The 20677-nt window shown below is 42.7% G+C and overlaps 1 protein-coding gene and 1 long non-coding RNA gene across 2 annotated transcripts; both read left to right on the top strand.

The window, feature by feature from the left end:
* Positions 1 to 635: 635 nt before the first annotated feature.
* On the top strand, positions 636 to 7214 carry cryaa (crystallin, alpha A; the record flags this gene model as incomplete). Its single annotated transcript, XM_079494996.1, has 3 exons — positions 636 to 839; positions 3469 to 3591; positions 6996 to 7214. 3 exons carry the CDS (start codon positions 636 to 638, stop codon positions 7212 to 7214), a joined length of 546 nt encoding a protein of 181 aa, XP_079351122.1.
* Positions 7215 to 11308: 4094 nt separating this feature from the next.
* Positions 11309 to 18142, top strand: LOC306917293. Its single transcript, XR_013789139.1, has 3 exons — positions 11309 to 11406; positions 16021 to 16157; positions 17672 to 18142. It is a non-coding gene; the product is annotated as an uncharacterized lncRNA (long non-coding RNA).
* Positions 18143 to 20677: the final 2535 nt, after the last annotated feature.

Below are 20677 nucleotides of genomic sequence, written 5' to 3'. Positions count from 1 at the left end.
CCCGAGAGGACCGTACTTTAATGTCTTCTAAATCCTGACAGTGTTCTGAAATCCCCTATGTTTCTGTGTCAGTGGTTCCCAAGCTATTCCGTGTCTAGGACCCCCAGAATTATATGTAATCGGCCACCGAGCCCCCATCTGATGATATGTTGTTCCAGGGACCAAAGAAGCAAAGAGTTGAGTTAAAAACGTTCACTCTTATAGAATATATATTCAAAGATCTGCGCCACATTTTCACGATTTAAAAGAAAAATAGCAGACCTACAAGCTCATAGCGCGGCACTCGGTGCCGTGCTACGAGCTTGTAGATCTGCTATTTTTCAACAGCTGAAGTATAACATAATGCATTAAAACACCTAAAGGGGTTCCCGCCCAGAGCGGGATAAAGAGGAGGTCCCGGCAGAGAGGACGACAACACACAGAGCTCTCTGGGGTTGAAGCGCTCATAGTTTTTCTTTCTGATTCTTCGGTTCTCTCTCTCTCTGCGTTCTTCTACGCCGCCTCGCGCTTTTCCTCCAGTCGCACCTCGACGCAGAGCGCAGGACACACCGACACACGCTTAACTCCAGCGCCTGATAATAACCGTCGAGCCAAGCTAAAGTCCAACACGCCTCTCAGACAGACAGACAGAAGCTATGGATATTGCCATCCAGCACCCGTGGTTCCGACGCGCCATGGGCTCCATGTACCCGGCCCGGCTCTTCGACCAGTTCTTCGGCGAGGGCATGTTCGACTACGACCTGTTCCCCTACGCCCCCGCCTCCACCCTCAGTCCCTTCTACAGGCCCTCGTGGTTCCGCAACTTCATGGATTCCTCCAACAACTCTGGAATGTCTGAGGTAACAATCAGCGACTACAGTCCATCCTTAGTTACTCTGAGGTAACAATCAGTGACTACAGTCCATCCTTAGAGCATCTCTAAGGTATCTAAAGAACTACAGTCCATCCTTAGAGCATCTCTAAGGTATCTAAAGGACTACAGTCCATCCTTAGAGCATCTCTAAGGTATCTAAAGGACTACAGTCCATCCTTAGAGCATCTCTAAGGTATCTAAAGGACTACAGTCCATCCTTAGAGCATCTCTAAGGTATCTAAAGAACTACAGTCCATCCTTAGAGCATCTCTAAGGTATCTAAAGAACTACAGTCCATCCTTAGAGCATCTCTAAGGTATCTAAAGAACTACAGTCCATCCTTAGAGCATCTCTAAGGTATCTAAAGAACTACAGTCCATCCTTAGAGTTACTCTGAGGTATCTAAAGAACTACAGTCCATCCTTAGAGCATCTCTAAGGTATCTAAAGAACTACAGTCCATCCTTAGAGCATCTCTAAGGTATCTAAAGAACTACAGTCCATCCTTAGAGTTACTCTGAGGTATCTAAAGGACTTTTAGTAATTGACAACATATAAGACCAACTCTGATGAGGCAGTTATTGCTTTGTTTTCAAAATCTAAGGTTTTCTCCATTTCCTGACAAATGAACATTTTGGAGTTAAGTGGTTAGAGTTACTTAGCTGTTACTCTGAGGTAACAGAACATCTCTGAGGTATCTAAAGAACTATTGTCCTTCCTTAGAGCATAATTATAGTATAACCACTTAACTCCAAAATGTTCATTTGTCAGGAAATTAGATTTTGAAAACAAAGCAATAACTGCCTCATCAGAGTTGGTCTTATATGTTGTCAATTACTTCCATGAGAGGGGGAGAGGTGGTGGAGTTAGCTGCTTTATAGCAGACAGTTTGAGAGGGGGAGAGGTGGTGGAGTTAGCTGCTTTATAGCAGACAGTTTGAGAGGGGGAGAGGTGGTGGAGTTAGCTGCTTTATAGCAGACAGTTTGAGAGGGGGAGAGGTGGTGGAGTTAGCTGCTTTATAGCAGACAGTTTGAGAGGGGGAGAGTTGGTGGAGTTAGCTGCTTTATAGCAGACAGTTTGAGAGGGGGAGAGGTGGTGGAGTTAGCTGCTTTATAGCAGACAGTTTGAGAGGGGAGAGGTGGTGGAGTTAGCTGCTTTATAGCAGACAGTTTGAGAGGGGGAGAGGTGGTGGAGTTAGCTGCTTTATAGCAGACAGTTTGAGAGGGGGAGAGGTGGTGGAGTTAGCTGCTTTATAGCAGACAGTTTGAGAGGGGGAGAGGTGGTGGAGTTAGCTGCTTTATAGCAGACAGTTTGAGAGGGGGAGAGGTGGTGGAGTTAGCTGCTTTAGCAGACAGTTTGAGAGGGGAGAGGTGGTGGAGTTAGCTGCTTTATAGCAGACAGTTTGAGAGGGGGAGAGGTGGTGGAGTTAGCTGCTTTATAGCAGACAGTTTGAGAGGGGGAGAGGTGGTGGAGTTAGCTGCTTTATAGCAGACAGTTTGAGAGGGGGAGAGGTGGTGGAGTTAGCTGCTTTATAGCAGACAGTTTGAGAGGGGGAGAGGTGGTGGAGTTAGCTGCTTTAGCAGACAGTTTGAGGGTCCAATGGAGTTAAGAGGTTTTGTCGAAAGCACGTTTTACTACTTTTCATTGGTTCAATATTGTTTTAACACACAGACATAACGGGTGTTCAATAGCACTGATTTATGTAACAAAAAATAACAAATATCAAAGACCTAAACAATGGAGTTAGGTGGTTTTATACAGAGCATAATGCTCTGGAAACATTGTTGTCTCATTCCTTTCTCATTTTGATTAAAGTAAAACTAAATCAATCTAGAGAAGTCTATGTTAACACACATACAGTTTAGAACTTATGACATGTTTTACAATAAAGAATGAGGTATGTTTAGCATTGATGAAGCTTGTGTTAGTGCCTAACGTACAGCTACACTTATTTTCTTCTCAAAGGCAACATGTAGAATCTTTTTTTTAAAATGTAATTTGATTGGATTTGATCAAAACAGGCCCTGACTACGATCCTGTTCATGGAGCCTGACAGCTTCCACTGGAGCCTCCTGACTTTATAGATAAAATATAATAGTCTGCATTTGATTTACTATACAATTATAGTGACTCCTTCTAAATGAATGGCTAACAGGCATGTAGGATTTAACAACGAATGGCTAACAGGCATGTAGGATTTAACAACGAATGGCTAACAGGCATGTAGGATTTAACAACGAATGGCTAACAGGCATGTAGGATTTAACAACGAATGGCTGACAGGCATGTAGGATTTAACAACGAATGGTAGGATTTAACAGCTGCAAAGATGTGCAAATTCTTTCTGATAAGATGCGATCAACTTGGTGTCCTCTCTCTCTCTGTCTTTCTGTCTCTCTCTTTCTCTCTCTCTGTCTCTCCCTCTCTCTGTCTCTCTATCTCTCGCTCTCTCTCTGTCTTTCTCTCTCTCTTTGTCTCTCTCTCTCTCCCCCTCTCTCTGTCTCTCTCTCTCTCTCTCTGTCTTTCTCTCTCTCTTTGTCTCTCTCTCTCTCTGTCTCTCTCTCTCCCTCTCTCTGTCTCTCTCCCTCTCTCTGTCTCTCTATGTCTCTCGACCAGGTGCGGTCCGACAGGGAGAAGTTCACAGTCTATCTGGATGTGAAGCATTTCTCTCCAGATGAGCTGAACGTGAAGATCACCGACGACTCAGTGGAGATCAGTGGCAAGCATGGAGAGAGACAGGTACCTGTCTCACACACACACACACACACACACACACAGCATGGAGAGAGACAGGTACCTGTCTCACTCTCTCTCACACACACACACACACACACAACATGGAGAGAGACAGGTACCTGTCTCACTCTCTCTCTCTCACACACATACACACACATCATGGAGAGAGACAGGTACCTGTCTCACACTCACACACACAGCATGGAGAGAGACAGGTACCTGTCTCACACTCACACACACAGCATGTAGAGAGACAGGTACCTGTCTCACACACACACACACACACACACACACACACACACACACACACACACAGCATGGAGAGAGACAGGTACCTGTCTCACACTCACACACACAGCATGGAGAGAGACAGGTACCTGTCTCACACACACACACACACACACACACACACACACACACAGCATGGAGAGAGACAGGTACCTGTCTCACACTCACACACACAGCATGGAGAGAGACAGGTACCTGTCTCACGCTCACATACACACACACACAGCATGGAGAGAGACAGGTACCTGTCTCACTCTCACATACACATACACACAGCATGGAGAGAGACAGGTACCTGTCTCACTCTCACGTACACACACAGCATGGAGAGAGACAGGTACCTGTCTCACTCTCACATACACATACACACGACGACATGATTCCATGTGTGGTGATTCTCTCGTCTCCCTATTCTAACTTTTTGGTGAATTTGTGTAAATTAACGAACGCTCTACTTGAGCTACAACTCGCTCTACTTGATCTACAACTCGCTCTACTTGATCTACAACTCGCTCTACTTGATCTACAACTCGCTCGACTTGATCTACAACTCGCTCTACTTGATCTACAACTCGCTCTACTTGATCTACAACTCGCTCTACTTGATCTACAACTCGCTCTACTTGATCTATAACTCGCTCTACTTGATCTACAACTCGCTCTACTTGATCTACAACTCGCTCTACTTGATCTACAACTCGCTCTACTTGATCTACAACTCGCTCTACTTGATCGTACTACAGTGTCACACCAGAGTAGCAGATCTACAACTCGCTCTACTTGATCGTACTACAGTGTCACACCAGAGTAGCAGATCTACAACTCGCTCTACTTGATCGTACTACAGTGTCACACCAGAGTAGCAGATCTACAACTCGCTCTACTCTACTACTTGTAGATCTGCTCCTTTATGTAACCACCGTTTAGGTCAATAAATAGACCTTCAGGCATTCTGATGTTTTCATACATATAAACATTATGTAAACATTCTGATGTTTTCATACATATAAACATTATGTAAACATTCTGATGTTTTCATACATATAAGCATTATGTAAACATTCTGGTGTTTTCATACATATAAACATTATGTAAACATTCTGATGTTTTCATACATATAAACATTATGTAAACATTCTGATGTTTTCATACATATAAACATTAAATGGTAAATGGTGCATTTATATAGCGCCTTTTATCCAAGGCGCTTTGTGATAATAGAACATATTCACATTAGAATCAGATGAACTCTATCTGTGCGTTGTGATAATAGAACATATTCACATTAGAATCAGATGAACTCTATCCGTGCGTTGTGATAATAGAACATATTCACATTAGAATCAGATGAACTCTATCTGTGCGTTGTGATAATAGAACATATTCACATTAGAATCAGATTAACTCTATCCGTGCGTTGTGATAATAGAACATATTCACATTAGAATCAGATGAACTATCCGTGCGTTGTGATAATAGAACATATTCACATTAGAATCAGATGAACTCTATCTGTGCGTTGTGATAATAGAACATATTCACATTAGAATCAGATGAACTCTATCTGTGCGTTGTGATAATAAAACATATTCACATTAGAATCAGATTAACTATCTGTGCGTTGTGATAATAGAACATATTCACATTAGAATCAGATGAACTCTATCCGTGCGTTGTGATAATAGAACATATTCACATTAGAATCAGATGAACTCTATCTGTGCGTTGTGATAATAAAACATATTCACATTAGAATCAGATTAAAGTTAAATAAGTCCTTGGCACCCATTGAGTTACTCAATGGGTGCCAAGGACTTATTTAACGCACAGATAGTTAACTATCTGTGCGTTGTGATAATAGAACATATTCACATTAGAATCAGATTAACTATCTGTGCGTTGTGATAATAGAACATATTCACATTAGAATCAGATTAACTCTATCTGTGCGTTGTGACTGAGCTGACATTAGTTCCACATTCCAGGTCAGAGATTGTTTTCCTGGAGCACTGACTGACTGACTGACTGACTGACTGACTGACTGACTGACTGACTGACCACAGATCAGTTCCCAATTACCAAATAGTTTTTTTGGGGAAAAAAATAGGATATATATAATTTATTGGGAGAAGCCAAGCAGGTACCTGTATAATATAATATGCAGGTCTTATCTCACATTAAGCACCACCACAGCCCAAATGGAACGATTCTCTATTGCATAAATGTTTTTATGTTATGCAGTCGCCATGAGTCTACACTAGAGAGTAGACTCATAGCGACTGCATATAGAGTGCTATTGTCTACATGTCTAAAATGAGTCTACACTAGAGAGTGCTATTGTCTACATGTCTAAAATGAGTCTACACTAGAGAGTGCTATTGTCTACATGTCTAAAATGAGTCTACACTAGAGAGTGCTATTGTCTACATGTCTAAATGAGTCTACACTAGAGAGTGCTATTGTCTACATGTCTAAAATGCTATCTAAGTTACATAAGTTGAGTCTTTGCACACGCCTGTAAGGTCGTCGAGGCTAGGGGAGGAGCTACGGGCTAGGGGAGGAGCTACGGGCTAGGGGAGGAGCTACGGTTTTCAGTGGTGGTGGAAAGTAACTAACTTAACTTTACTTAAGTACAATTTTGAGGTAGGCTATTTGTACTTTACTTGAGTATTTCCAATTTCCAGTACTTTTACTTCTACATCTCAGAGCCAAAATGTGTACTTTTACTTTTAGTACTTTAAGTCATCATCACCTTTATTTATACTCGGAAATACAGTTGAGGGCAAGCCCTCATTTTCCATGTAGCTTTGAGAGTCTGCAGTTCATCACCAACACCTCTCTCTCTCTCTGTGTCTGTCTCTGTCTCTCTCTCTCTCTCTCTCTCTCTGTCTCTCTCTCTCTCTCTCTCTCTGTCTCTGTCTCTCTCTCTCTCTCTCTCTCTGTCTCTGTCTCTGTCTCTCTCTCTGTCTCTGTCTCTCTCTCTCTCTCTCTCTCTCTCTGACTCTCTTTCTCTCTCTGTCTCTGTCTCTCTCTCTCTCTCTCTCTCTCTCTCTGTCTCTCTCTCTCTCTCTCTCTCTCTCTCTCTCTCTCTCTCTCTCCCCCATGTTCCGTGGGTGTAGGACGACCACGGCTACATCTCACGTGAGTTCCACCGCCGCTACCGCCTGCCGTCCAACGTGGACCAATCGGCCGTCACCGTCACGCTGTCCACCGACGGCCTGCTGACCCTGTGCGGCCCCAAGGTGACCACCGGGGGCAGTGGAGAGTCCTCTGGAGGCCGCGGGGACCGCAGCATCCCCGTGACGCGCGACAACAAGACCAACGCTGACTCTTCCTAAAGGGGGAGGGGCCAGGGTGGGGAGGGGCCACTGGGGGAGGGGCCAGGTTGGGGAGGGGCCGCTGGGGGAGGGGCCAAGGTGGGGGGAGGTGCTGGGGGAGGGGCCAGGGTGGGGGAGGAGAGGGCAGAGCCACAGAGTAAGACAGAGTTACGACATCGAGGGGTCAGAAAACGCTGTCCATGCAGCCTGGATGGAGAGGGACAAGCTGGAGTTGGAAATACATTGTTTTCAACGAGGGCGGCGAAAATATCAGCAATTTGTAGGCAATGTGTGCAACATGACGACTGTTTTAAAGTATTGTACAGTGACAACTAATGTCTCTGTAATGTTTGTTGTACTATTACTAAAAAACCCAATCTAAAATAAAGGGATTTAAGATCATTAAAGCTGGGCTGTTGCCTGAGTCCAGTGCATTTCTGCCTACTTCCGGTCCAGGACTTTGTCACTCTTCACCAATAGAAGTCTATGTAGGAGAGCCTCCATTGGACTGAAGCCAATAGAAGTCTATGTAGGAGAGCCTCCATTGGACTGAAGCCAATAGAATTATATGTAGAAGAGCCTCCATTGGACTGAAGCCAATATAAGTCTATGTAGGAGAGCCTTCATTGGACTGAAGCCAATATAAGTCTATGTAGAAGAGCCTCCATTGGACTGAAGCCCCATGAAGTGAACAGAATTGTCAGAACTCTGTCTTACTTTTCTGTGGCCAATGTGGAAGTCCCTCTCTGCCTCTCTGCCTCTCTGCGTCTCGCCTCCAACATCTGCGGACTAGACCTAAATATATTAGTCTATGGACTAGACCTAAATATATTAGTCTATGGACTAGACTGCCGTCTCGTGAGAGAGAGACCCGTCTCTCTGGCCTCCCCTCCCTCGCTGCTTCTCTCCTCCCCCCCCCCCCCCCCCTCTCTCTCTGTCCTCCTCTCCCCTAGAGGGCGCCAGTGTTCTCCTAGCTTCGTAGCTATAAGTCCTCTCTAGGCAGTTCTCGGCGCTTTATTACTTTTATTACTTTTAACGATTATTTACTTTTCTCGTTATAATTCTGAAGATGAAAGGATGGATAAGTGAGGGGGGGTGGGGGGGAGAGGACTGGGGCAGACATGTGACCCTAACCATTTAGATGCTTCACTTCCTGACTGAAACCCAAAGCGCATTATGGGTACACACCACTAGTACCATGAGAGTGACGACACTAGCGTTGACTCCCATTGTAACAATGGAATGAGGAAGTGCTCATTCTATCTCAATGGGATAGTTCCAATGTGTGGAACTATAGCCCATAGCACCCCCCTTTGTCTCAATGGAATAGTTCCAATGTTTGGAACTATAGCCCATAGGCACCCCGCTTTGTCTCAATGGAATAGTTCAATATTTGGAACTATAGCCCGTAGCACCCCGCTTTGTCTCAATGGGATAGTTCCAATGTTTGGAACTATAGCCCATAGCACCCCGCTCTGTCTCAATGGGATAGTTCCAATGTGTGGAACCCATAGCACCCCCCTCTGTCTCAATGGGATAGTTCCAATGTTTGGAACTATAGCACCCCCCTTTGTCTCAATGGGATAGTTCCAATGTGTGGAACTATAGCACTGCGCTTTGCAGCGAGATCAAAGCGTGTCGCCACTCTCTTCTTCTACGGCTCTGGTTACAACAGACAGGGCCGTTTCCTTTACTTAAGGTTTCAACACAATGACCCCTGTGACCTTTGACCCCTACAGAGGTCGCCGGGAGTCATGTTGGGGTGGTTTGTGTCTTCTTATGTCTCGACCCAGTTTCTTTGTCTATTTCTAAAGGGCGTTTCCAGACGGGCAGCGAGTAGTAATTCATCTTCCAACGAGAGGCCTGCGATTATTATTTCTGTACACGCGGAGAAGTCGAGGGACGACAACGCAGGCGTATTCGCGTGGCCGTAACGGTCCCGTGAGGTTGACGCGCCCGTTGCTCGTTTCGTGCACGTGCGCCCGCCGCGGCTGACTATAGACACGGATTCGGTCGAGCTTCTTTTTTTGTTTTCCGCAGCAGCGCGAGTCGAGTCGCGACCCTCGTAGAGCAGACAGACCTCTGACAAGTCCTTATAAGGGCGAGTCTCGTAGAGCAGACAGACCTCTGACAAGTCCTTATAAGGGCGAAAAGCTTCCATGATGTGACCAAATGACCTTCCCTGGCGATGAAGCCCCTCTGATGTTTCCATTACTGTGTCGACTCTTTGATTCTCTCTTGTCCTTGAATATCTTCTGTTCTGTAGCGTTAAGTTAGTTAGTGTTGGTTAGTTAGCGCTCTGTTCAACTGATCTCTACTAGACTACCTGACCAGTCTACTAAAAATACACAATAAATAAAGCTGTATAATTAACAAAGCAACCTCGTTCTGTCGTCACTTCATTCTCTAGTCTCTACTCACTCTCTGGGTTCACAATGAAAATAAAACATGTGACATCATCACTGCATTATCATTTATCACTGCCTGCTACAATTTACAATTTACAATGTAGGCATTTATCAGACGCTCTTAATCCAGAGCAATTTACATTAAGCAAGAACAAAAACATGGGAATACATCACATATGTAAAATGCATTTATCAAGAAACATGCGTAAGCTAAGAACGTAACTAGAACATATCTATATAATGACACTATACATATAAACTAAACATATTTACTATACTATGCTGTACATATATACTATGAAGTGCTATGACTACATACAATGCAATTATTGTGCTGTCTACATGACATGCTATAAGTCTGTTTCAAATGCTATCTAAGTCTAAAAAGTGCTGTCTAAGGGGGTAGGGGTTTTCAGACCACGGCAGAAGATCGGGAGTGATGCTGCAGTTCTGATTGCAACGGGAAGTGCATTCCACAGTTTTGGGGCCAGAAGGGAGAAGAGTTTGGGACCTGCTGCTGTGCGTGCGTGCGTGCATGTGTGAAGGTTCACTGAGCTAGACTTAAATGTTTCAAACCAACAGACCAAATCATGCACTCTTCTCTCAGTTGACTGACTTAGTGATCCGTTAGGGTCTCAGATCATTTCCCTACAGTGATCCGTTAGGGTCTCAGATCATTTCCCTACAGTGATCCGTTAGGGTCTCAGATCATTTCCCTACAGTGATCCTGTATCGTATGTCGGGAGTCTGCAACCTTTTTTAAACAAAGTGCCATGTTTGTATTTTCTACATCATACATGGGCAACTGGCGGCCCGGGGGCCACATGCGGCCCCCACCATCACTTAATGTGGCCCTCAGGTTAATATCAGAATAGTGATATAGTATTGATTTCAGCTGTTACAATTCCAAACATGCAAACATGACCCGCTTTTGTATGTCCAATGTGTTTGGATTTAGTTCATAACGTTAACATAACTATAACTAAATTAATTTGAAATTCAATAAAAAGGTTATTTTTCAGGATTTCGATAAAAAGAAATGGCCACATTTTTTTCAGGATTTCAATTCAAATATAGCAAAAATAGCCAAGATCAGCTATTTTTGCTACTCTACATAGTGAGTGTAGATAGGGTGAGAAGTTCATCTCCCTTAGAGATAGGGTGAGAAGTGCATCTCCCTTAGAGATAGGGTGAGAAGTTCATCTCCCTTAGAGATAGGGTGAGAAGTTCATCTCCCTTAGAGATAGGGTGAGAAGTTCAGTCACACGAGAGAGACTCGGAGTAGAGTCGCTGCTCCTTCGCCTGGTGATGTTGGAGGAAACACATCAACTCACTGGCCTTGGAACGTCTCGGGATCCCCCAGGAGGAAGTTACTACAGTTTGCTGTGGAGAGGGAAGTCTGGAGCTCTCTGGTGGAGCTGTTGCCCCCGTGACCCGACTACGGATAAGCAGTTGAAGATGGATGGATGGTGAAACGACTTGGGTCAGTAACGTCTCTTCAGTAAACATGGTTTATTAGAAGAGGTTACTACAGGTCAAAGGTGAAAGGTTACTTGAGTAAAAGTACAAAAGTATTGGTATCAAAATGTACTTAAAGTACCAAAAGTAGAAAGTACACTCAGTATTCAGAAAGTCCCATTTCACAAGTTTTCAAATGTTTAAAATATTTATAGGTGTTGTTGCATGTTGTTCCCACCAGAGGGCGCCCTACACTATATATATTGAGAAACTGCTTCCTGTTCTGTAAACTTCACTTCCTTCCAGGTCATTGATGGTTGCTGAGAGAACAAGCTGTTAACTAACTGGTATGAAAAAACACATTTCCATCATTCATAACAGCTAATGAGCCATTATATTATTATTACATCATTCATAACAGCTAATGAGCCATTATATTATTATTACATCATTCATAACAGCTAATGAGCCATTATATTATTATTACATCATTCATAACAGCTAATGAGCCATTATATTATTAGTATTGCATCATTCATAACAGCTAATGAGCCATTATATTATTATTATTACATAATTCATAACAGCTAATGAGCCATTATATTATTATTATTATCTTATATTGGAGTCCAGACTGTGACCATGAAGCAAAGAGAATTCAGTCAAGTTTAGTGTTGTTGTGAAACCACACTGGGCCCAAAGCCTGTTGCTAATGCCAACCATGTGTTGCTAATGCTAACCATGTCGTAACATCTTACTTTATTTGCTTGTTTGAGTCCAGGGGCCCGTTTCACGAAACTTGGATTAGAGATTAAACCGGGATTTAACAGATATCCTGTTTTAATATATCCTGGATCAGCGATTAACCGGTTTCATGAAAGATGGTTAATCTTGCCAGATTAAGTTTGCCAGTTTACCTGGATATGTTGAGGCTTGATTCAGTTTCATGAAAGCAATGCCACATTAGTTACCATGGAAACTAATGCTGTGGATTTAGCCTGCTCCGGACCAGGCTAACAGCAGGTTTAACCTAATGCTGTGGACTTAGCCTGCTCTGGACCAGGCTAACAGCAGGTTTAACCTAATGATGTGGACTTAGCCTGCTCTGGACCAGGCTAACAGCCAGGTTTATCCTGATGTCTTTACTGTTCATTAACCAGTCAATCTGATCACAAACCAATGATGTTTGCTACACTTATTCAATTATTATGGGTTTATGTTGCCTTGTTTTAATCAGTCTGCATTAAAGGACTAATTTAAGCACTATATACAAAATAAAAGAACCAAAATATATAGGCTGCACAACCTCATCATGACAGCTTGTGAGCTTGTAGATCAGCTGCTTTTGGTGAATGTTCCCACAGAATAGGATTGCTGTGGTGCAAGTGGTAAAGAAGAATTATTATATTATATTATATAAAAAAAATTGTATTAATTAGTGTTCCACTAGTGTGTTCCAATGCTTAATAATATAAATCCATAACTGTCTTTGTTGATGGGGGCGGGGCTGAATCATGACATTTGCCATTTTATTTATCTGATATGTTCACATCTCTCTCTCCTTTCTCTTGCTGTGCTGCCAGTTTTACAAGAGAAACAAGTGCAAAGAAAATAGCTGATCTACAAGCTCACAGCAACACATTGTGAGGTTGTACATCTGTTATTTAAAAACACATTGAGAATAAATCAAAATATTTTGAATATTTTTTAAACATTTTAATAAAAAAGGCACAATCTTTTCCGATAGATGTCTGTGGACAATCACATATTAATCTGGGGTTCCTTGACGTGAAGAAATGTGGGAACCACTGGTTTAAACAACATTAGGAAGCAAGCCCAAATTAGCAACTACTGTACACTTTAGAATCAAGCCCAAAAAACATCAACCAGCAACTATCAATGATTTATTTACAAGCTACTTTACAGAAAAAACAAGTCAAAGGTTGCTTATAATAAGCAGACATGGCAACACTGCCTGAAGGAAGCAAAGAAGGAGCACCAGTACCTTGGCTGGGAAAAAAGGTGGATATAATCGGAAACTGCTTCCTGTTCTGTAAACTGCACTTCCTTCCAGGTGATTTGATGCCTGGTGGCTGTCAGAACAAGCTGTGAACAACTAAGTGGTATGAAAAAAAGGCACAGACATGTCATTTATTGTTGATTGTTTCCATAATACATAAGAGCTGATGATCTCTTATTGGAGTCCAGACTGTGATCCTGAAGCAAAGATAATTCAGTCAAGTTTAATGTTGTGAATCCACACTAGGCCCAAAGCCTGTTGCTAATGCTAACCATGTCATAACATACTTCATTTGCTTGTTTGAGTCCAGATACAAAAACCACGCCAGAGAATATTGTCTTGGTGTTTTAATCATACTTTGGTGCAACACTGTAACATTGTAGTGATGTTTATGAAGAAGTTTGATGCTAACCAAGATGCTAACTACTTAAGCATTTACATACTTTGTTTTTGTGATTCTGCCTCTATTTTACTATCTTACATGCCTATGTTTTGAGATTTTGCCTTGTTTATTGCTTTATTGTTGATTGCTTGTTCTGTGTTCTGTTCAGCACCTTGTGACTTTGCTTTACAAATAAAATTTACTTACTTACTTAAGCTAGCTAGCCTTGGTTACTGAGGCAACAGCATGGCAAAACATTAAAGGGTCATTCTGCTTATTTTGTTGACATGAACAACACTTGTTTGAGTGTCTTAAAAGGATCCCTGGCTAATAAGACAAATATGCCTTAAAACATTATTCTTGCCCTGCTCTACAACTAAAATAAAAACACTTTCTTAAATAGAGAATCTTTCACTCAATAGGAACTGCTCCTATCGCAAGTTGATGATGTCATATGTCCATAATGGTCTAGTCCTATGGAATGTATGGAATGCATATGCTAATAAAAACAATGTAATACTTCCTAAGGTTAATATGAGCAAAGCAATATTTTATATACTTTTTATTAGCATGTGCATTCCATACATTCCATAGGCATATGACATCATTCCATATATACATATATATACATCTTATATATGACATCAACTTCCGACAGGAGTAGTTCCTATTGAGTGAAACATTTTCTTTTTATGAAAGTGTTTTTATTTTGTAATTTTAGTTATACTGTAGAGGGGCAAGTATAATGTTTTAAGGCATATTTGTCTTTAGCCAGGGATCCTTTTAAGACACTAATGGTGTGTTGTAGTCAGTGGTGTAAAGCAGGGGTATTTATTCAGTGGTCCTTCAGGGGGTTCCAGGTGGTCCCCGCCAAATGGACATTAAAGAAAATGAACCCTTGTGGGTCCATTTGGTTTCATTTCACACTCTCCTCTCCTGCATCAGTTAATTTATACTAAGTCTACACATTAGAGAATGTAGAAGAATTGTTATTTTGATCAACGTTTGCCTTACTCTCTGTATCTCTCCTGTGGTACCAACATTAATACATAATACTCTCTGTATCTCTCCTGTGGTACCAACATTAATACATAATACATAATACTCTCTGTATCTCTCCTGTGGTACCAACATTAATACATAATACAGCCTTACTCTCTGTATCTCTCCTGTGGTACCAACATTAATACATAATACAGCCTTACTCTCTGTATCTCTCCTGTGGTACCAACATTAATACATAATACTCTCTGTATCTCTCCTGTGGTACCAACATTAATACATAATACAGCCTTACTCTCTGTATCTCTCCTGTGGTACCAACATTAATACATAATACAGCATGGAATTGTGGACAAAATCTTATCCAACAATGACACCAGAAATATTCTACATTTTGGGAGAGGCTACATTTCATCAGATCCATTTGGGCTCAAATGTAGAATAAATAATGGGCCTTGAAACCACTGGTGCAAAGTAACTAAGTACATTTACGTACTGTAGGCCTACTTAAGTACAATAATGTTGAGGTATTTGTACTTTACTTGAGTATTTCCCATTTCCAATACTTACTCCACTAGAAGAGGCAAATATTGTACTTTTACTCCACTACATTTATTTAAAAACTTCTGTTAACTTTACCTCACTTCTTTTAGTATTTAGTTAATTATCTTAACTAAGATACGAGTTTGGTTGTTAAAAAAGGTTGGCATTGTTTAATAATAACTGATCTAAATAAGGACCTATAAATATTTTTCAGCCCTGTGTTCCCTCAATGTTCCCTACATATATATATGTTATCCAAAGCTCTATGTTCACTCAGTCCCTCAACCTGATAAGTGCAATAAGTGTAATAGTGTAATAACGAATAAGTGTAATAGTGTATTAAGTGTAATAGTGTAATAGTGTAATGGTGTAATAGTGTAATGGTGTAATAGTGTAAGTGCAATACATGTAATAGTGTTAATTGTGTAATAGTATAATAAGTGTAATAGTGTAATAAGTGCAATAGTGTAATAAGTGCAACAGTGTGATAGTGTAATAAGTGTAATAGTGTAATAAGTGTAATAGTGTAATAAGTGCAATAGTGTAATAGTGTAATAAGTGCAACAGTGTAATCGTGCAACAGTGTAATAGTGTAATAAGTGTAATAGTGTAATAAGTGTAATAAGTGTAATATAAGACATAAATATACGTTTTTCAGAAAGCTTAGGTCAGGATTTAGAGGGCTTTTTAGAATCGGCCTCAGTCCAAAATGGGTTAACATTGTTTTCATTTTTGTTTGTATTTGTATTTGTATTCTTTTTTTGGCGTGGCGCTAGTTTATTTAATTATGTTTCTCACTTCAGTCAGGGAAAGTTGATGGAGTGACAGTCATGAATCATGGCATAAATAGTACAGTACACAGTACATGTATACTGTACAATAAATGCATGTATAATTTAATATATGACACAAGATGTACGCGGTTATAGATTTACTCTCTCGATGTTGAATTCCGTTTCGCCGCATTCAAAGGTGTGTGTGTGTGTGTGTGTGTCTTGTCTTGTTTGTGTCCAGACTTCAAGGAGGCATTCGGTCTCTTTGGCAGAGCTGGTGAGAACCTGGTGGCCAATATCTGTAGTGCTCTGGGCACCTGGGCCAGAACCCCACCAACAAGGAGGTCACCACCATCCTGGGAAACCCAACCTCAGACGGTAAGAGGCCACACTCACACACACACACACACACACACACACACACACACACCCCTACGTACAAACTAAAACATGCTAATACATAAATACATCAAGTCGTCAAGAATCATACGTAAGCTAAGAACCTAACAGTGGAATATCTATATAATGAAACTATGCGTAAACATACACTATAGAGTGCTACAAAAGGAACAACTGTCAGTTAGAAACCTTGTATATTCTTTTTTTTATGTCATCTTTTGATGCTTATTTTATACTTTGTCGCAGTGGTCCCCAAAGTGGGGTCCGGGGACCCCCAGGGGGTACTTGTGGGAGTTCCAGCTAAATGATGATTTGGAACTAGGGTTAGGGTTAAGGGTTAGGGTTAGGGTTAAATTGTGACTGGGGGTGCTATGGAGGAGCTGGCTATAGAGTGTCGCAGTCCCGCCCCCTTTCATGACGACGCCAGGCCCAGGAAATGAATCACAATGCATTTTTCCCATAGACATTTCAAAAAGTATTTATTTAAAGACCTAACCCTAACCCAAATCATAACCCAAATCATACACAATATTTTGGACCAAACTGAGACAATACTACTACTACTATTTTTTTCAACCGGGCCACACAGCCACACAGCTCATTATTCTACTGTTGAAATGAATGGATTATAAATATAACTGTGTGCTTCGCTTTGTGTTTGACCTCAGTGGAAAACACCAGACCCTGCCTGAGGGTAATAATTTAACCATATATATATACTGTAAATTACCAAAGTCCTGAAGGTGCCATACAGCTGAGTTCTAACCACATAGCAGTGGACAGAGTCTACAGCTGGCATAATGTAATTGTGAACCACATAGCAGTGGACAGAGTCTATAGCTGGCATAATGTAGTTGTGAACCACATAGCAGTGGACAGAGTCTACAGCTGGCATAATGTAGTTGTGTCGAGGCCGGGCACAGGACTCCTCCAATAGTTATGGAATAATCACTAAGAAAATGAGCTATTGCAGACCTAGTTTTGCTCCAATGTTCTGTCCGTGTCACTGACAGAGTCACTGTGCCGTGTAGTACCAAGGTACCGCACCAAGTTGTCATACAGTGGAAGTTTTACTCATAGTGCTGGCGGCGCCACGGTCATCGACTTATCGTGTCATACAGTGGAAGTTCTACTCATAGTGCTGGCGGCAGCTGGAAGAAGGTGTCATACAGCTGAGTTCTACTCAAAGTTCTGGAGGTCCTGAAGGACTTCACGACATAGTGACTCTGTCAGTGACACGGGAGAGAACATTAAGCCAAACTATGGCTGCAATAGCTCATTTTCTTAGTGATTATTTCATAACTATTGGATTAGTCGACAGGGAGACCTAGACACAACTGCATTATGCCTAAGTCCACTGCTATGTTTTTTTTCACAATTACAGTATTCCAGCTAGGGATGTTAATTGTTATGTCTATGTACTAAATCTTTTGCTTTTATTTTATTTTTTCTGGGTTGCCTGATGCATCATGAGGACACCTCTACACCAGCAGTGGATCGAGAAGAGTACCTGAAGGGCTTTACCCAAATTATGTTTATTTACCCAAATTATGTACAGTGTCTCGCTGTTGCAAACATAGTGGATTTATACCAAAAAGCATGTTTTTGCAATAGGCGCCCCCCTAGGGATGGAATTTCTTAAACCACCATGTGAATGAAATTTGGGGTGGACTTTGAACGATATACGGACTATTCTGCCTGTGGTGTGTTTTAATCGGATAGGTCATACGGAATGCAGGGAAAGTTAATTTTTGATTCAAGGATTTAAAAAATCATGAAGGATACTACACTGATGGTAGATCTTGTGATATGCTAGCTTATCCCTGGAATAAAAGTTATGTGTTGAGATAAGCTATTCATACAAAAATGTAAAAACATGTCACCCAGGTATAAGGATACACTTTAAGTACTATTTAACTGTTTTTGCTGAACTGTAAATCTGTATAAAAAATACAAAAACCCTGTCTACTTGACTGTGACACACATATTTCTAACTTACTATGAAACTCACTTCCTATGAAACACACATATTTATAACTTACTATGAAACTCACTTTCTAAGAGAAACTTCCTATGAAACACCTTACTATGAAACTCACTTTCTATGAGAGAAACTCCTATGAAACATATTTCTAACTTACTATGAAAAAATATTAGTGTCTTTCTTCTCTCGTTTCTTCCTTCTCCAGTTTATCTCTACTCTAGTGTCTTCTCTCTAGTTTCTTTCTTCTCTCTAGTTTCTTCCTTCTCTCTCTAGTGTCTTCTCTAGTTTCTTTCTTCTCTCTCTAGTTTCTTCTCTCTCTAGTTTCTTCCTTCTCTCTCTAGTTTCTTCTCTCTCTAGTGTGTCTTCTCTCTAGTGTGTCTTCTCTCTAGTTTCTTCCTTCTCTCTCTAGTGTCTTCTCTCTCTAGTGTCTTCTCTCTAGTTTCTTCCTTCTCTCTCTAGTTTCTTCTTTCTCTAGTGTCTTCTCTCTCTAGTTTCTTTCTTCTCTCTCTAGTTTCTTCCTTCTCTATCTAGTTTCTTCTCTAGTTTCTTCTCTCTAGTTTCTTTCGTCTCACTTATTTTCTCTCTCTCGCCACACCCCTTCTCTCTCACACTTCCTTTCTCTAGCCACACCCCCTTCCTCTCTGCCACACCCCTTCCTCTCGCTCACTTCCTCTCTCTCGCCACACCCCTCTCTCTCTCGCCACACCCCCTTCCTCTCTCTCACTTCCTCTCTGTAGTCACACCCCTTCCTCTCTATCCTCTCTCACTTCCTCTCTCTCGCTCACTTCCTTTCTCTAGCCACACCCCCTTCCTCTCTCTCGCCACACCCCTTCCTCTCTCTCTCTCTCGCCACACACCCCTCTCCCCCTCTCTCTCCCCCTCTCTCCCTCTCTCTAGCCACACCCCCTTCCTCTCTCTCACTTCCTCTCTGTAGTCACACCCCTTCCTCTCTATCCTCTCTCACTTCCTCTCTCTCACCACTTCCTTTCTCTAGTCACACCACTTCCTGTCTCTAGCCACACCCCCTTCCTCTCTGCCACACCCCTTCCTCTCTCACTTCCTTTCTCTAGCCACACCCCCTTCCTCTCTCACCACACCCCTTCCTCTCTCTCTCTCTCTCTCGCCACACCCCTTTCTCTCTCTCTCGCCACACCCCTTTCTCTCTCTCTCTCTCTCTCGCCACACCCCCCTCTCTCTCTCGCCACACCCCTTTCTCTCTCTCTCTCGCCACACCCCCCTCTCTCTCTCGCCACACCCCCCTCTCTCTCTCTCGCCACACCCCCCCCCTCTCTCTCTCTCTCTCTCTCTCTCTCATTTCCTTTCTCTAGCCACACCCCCTTCCTCTCTCTCTCTCTCTCGCCACACCCCTTTCTCTCTCTCTCGCCACACCCCTTTCTCTCTCTCTCTCTCTCTCTCTCGCCACACCCCCCTCTCTCTCTCGCCACACCCCTTTCTCTCTCTCTCGCCACACCCCTTTCTCTCTCTCTCTCGCCACACCCCCCTCTCTCTCTCGCCACACCCCCCTCTCTCTCTCTCTCTCTCTCTCTCTCTCTCTCTCTCTCTCTCTCTCTCTCTCTCTCTCTCTCTCTCTCTCTCTCTCTCTCTCTCTCTCTCTCTCTCTCTCTCTCTCTCTCTCTCTCTCTCTCTCTCTCTCTCTCACTTCCTTTCTCTCTCACTTCCTTTCTCTAGCCACACCCCCTTCCTCTCTCTCTCTCTCTCGCCACACCCCTTTCTCTCTCTCTCGCCACACCCCTTTCTCTCTCTCTCTCGCCACACCCCCCTCTCTCTCTCGCCACACCCCCCTCTCTCTCTCTCGCCACACCCCCCCCCCTCTCTCTCTCTCTCTCTCATTTCCTTTCTCTAGCCACACCCCCTTCCTCTCTCTCACTTCCTCTCTGTAGTCACACCCCTTCCTCTCTATCCACACCCACTTCCTCTCTCTCACTTCCTCTCTCACTTCCTTTCTCTAGTCACACCACTTCCTGTCTCTAGCCACACCCCCTTCCTCTCTGCCACAACCCTTTCTCTCTCTCACTTCCTTTCTCTAGCCACACCCCTTCCTCTCTCTAGTCACACCCCCTTCCTCTCTCTCACTTCCTCTCTCTCATTTCCTTTCTCTAGCCACACCCCCTTCCTCTCTCTCATTTCCTTTCTCTAGCCACACCCCCTTCCTCTCTCTCACTTCCTCTCTGTAGTCACACCCCTTCCTCTCTATCCACACCCCCTTCCTCTCTCTCTCTCTCCTTGTATTAAGATTTCAGCCAGATCTGGATTTTATTTTCATAACCACCTCGTTTTATTGTCCTAGACCACCAGGGGGCAACACCGCCCACTCCCATACATGGTCCCGGGCCCATACATGGTCCATGACTTATCAACCGGTAGGAGAACTCGCAGCCAGCTCGCAGGTAGAGTCTTTCCGCATCGCTGGTAGGGTCTCTATCCATTGCGCCACCACAGCCTTCTCCTGACTGAGTGAGATTTCCGGGCGCTTATATCTTCTTCTTTCTTCAAA

This window comes from Electrona antarctica (assembly GCF_951216825.1).
Source record: "Electrona antarctica genome assembly, chromosome: 24".
Classification (NCBI taxonomy): Eukaryota; Metazoa; Chordata; class Actinopteri; order Myctophiformes; family Myctophidae; genus Electrona; species Electrona antarctica.
Note: the sequence above shows the minus strand (reverse complement) of the source record. Positions and strands in the feature narration are given on the sequence as shown.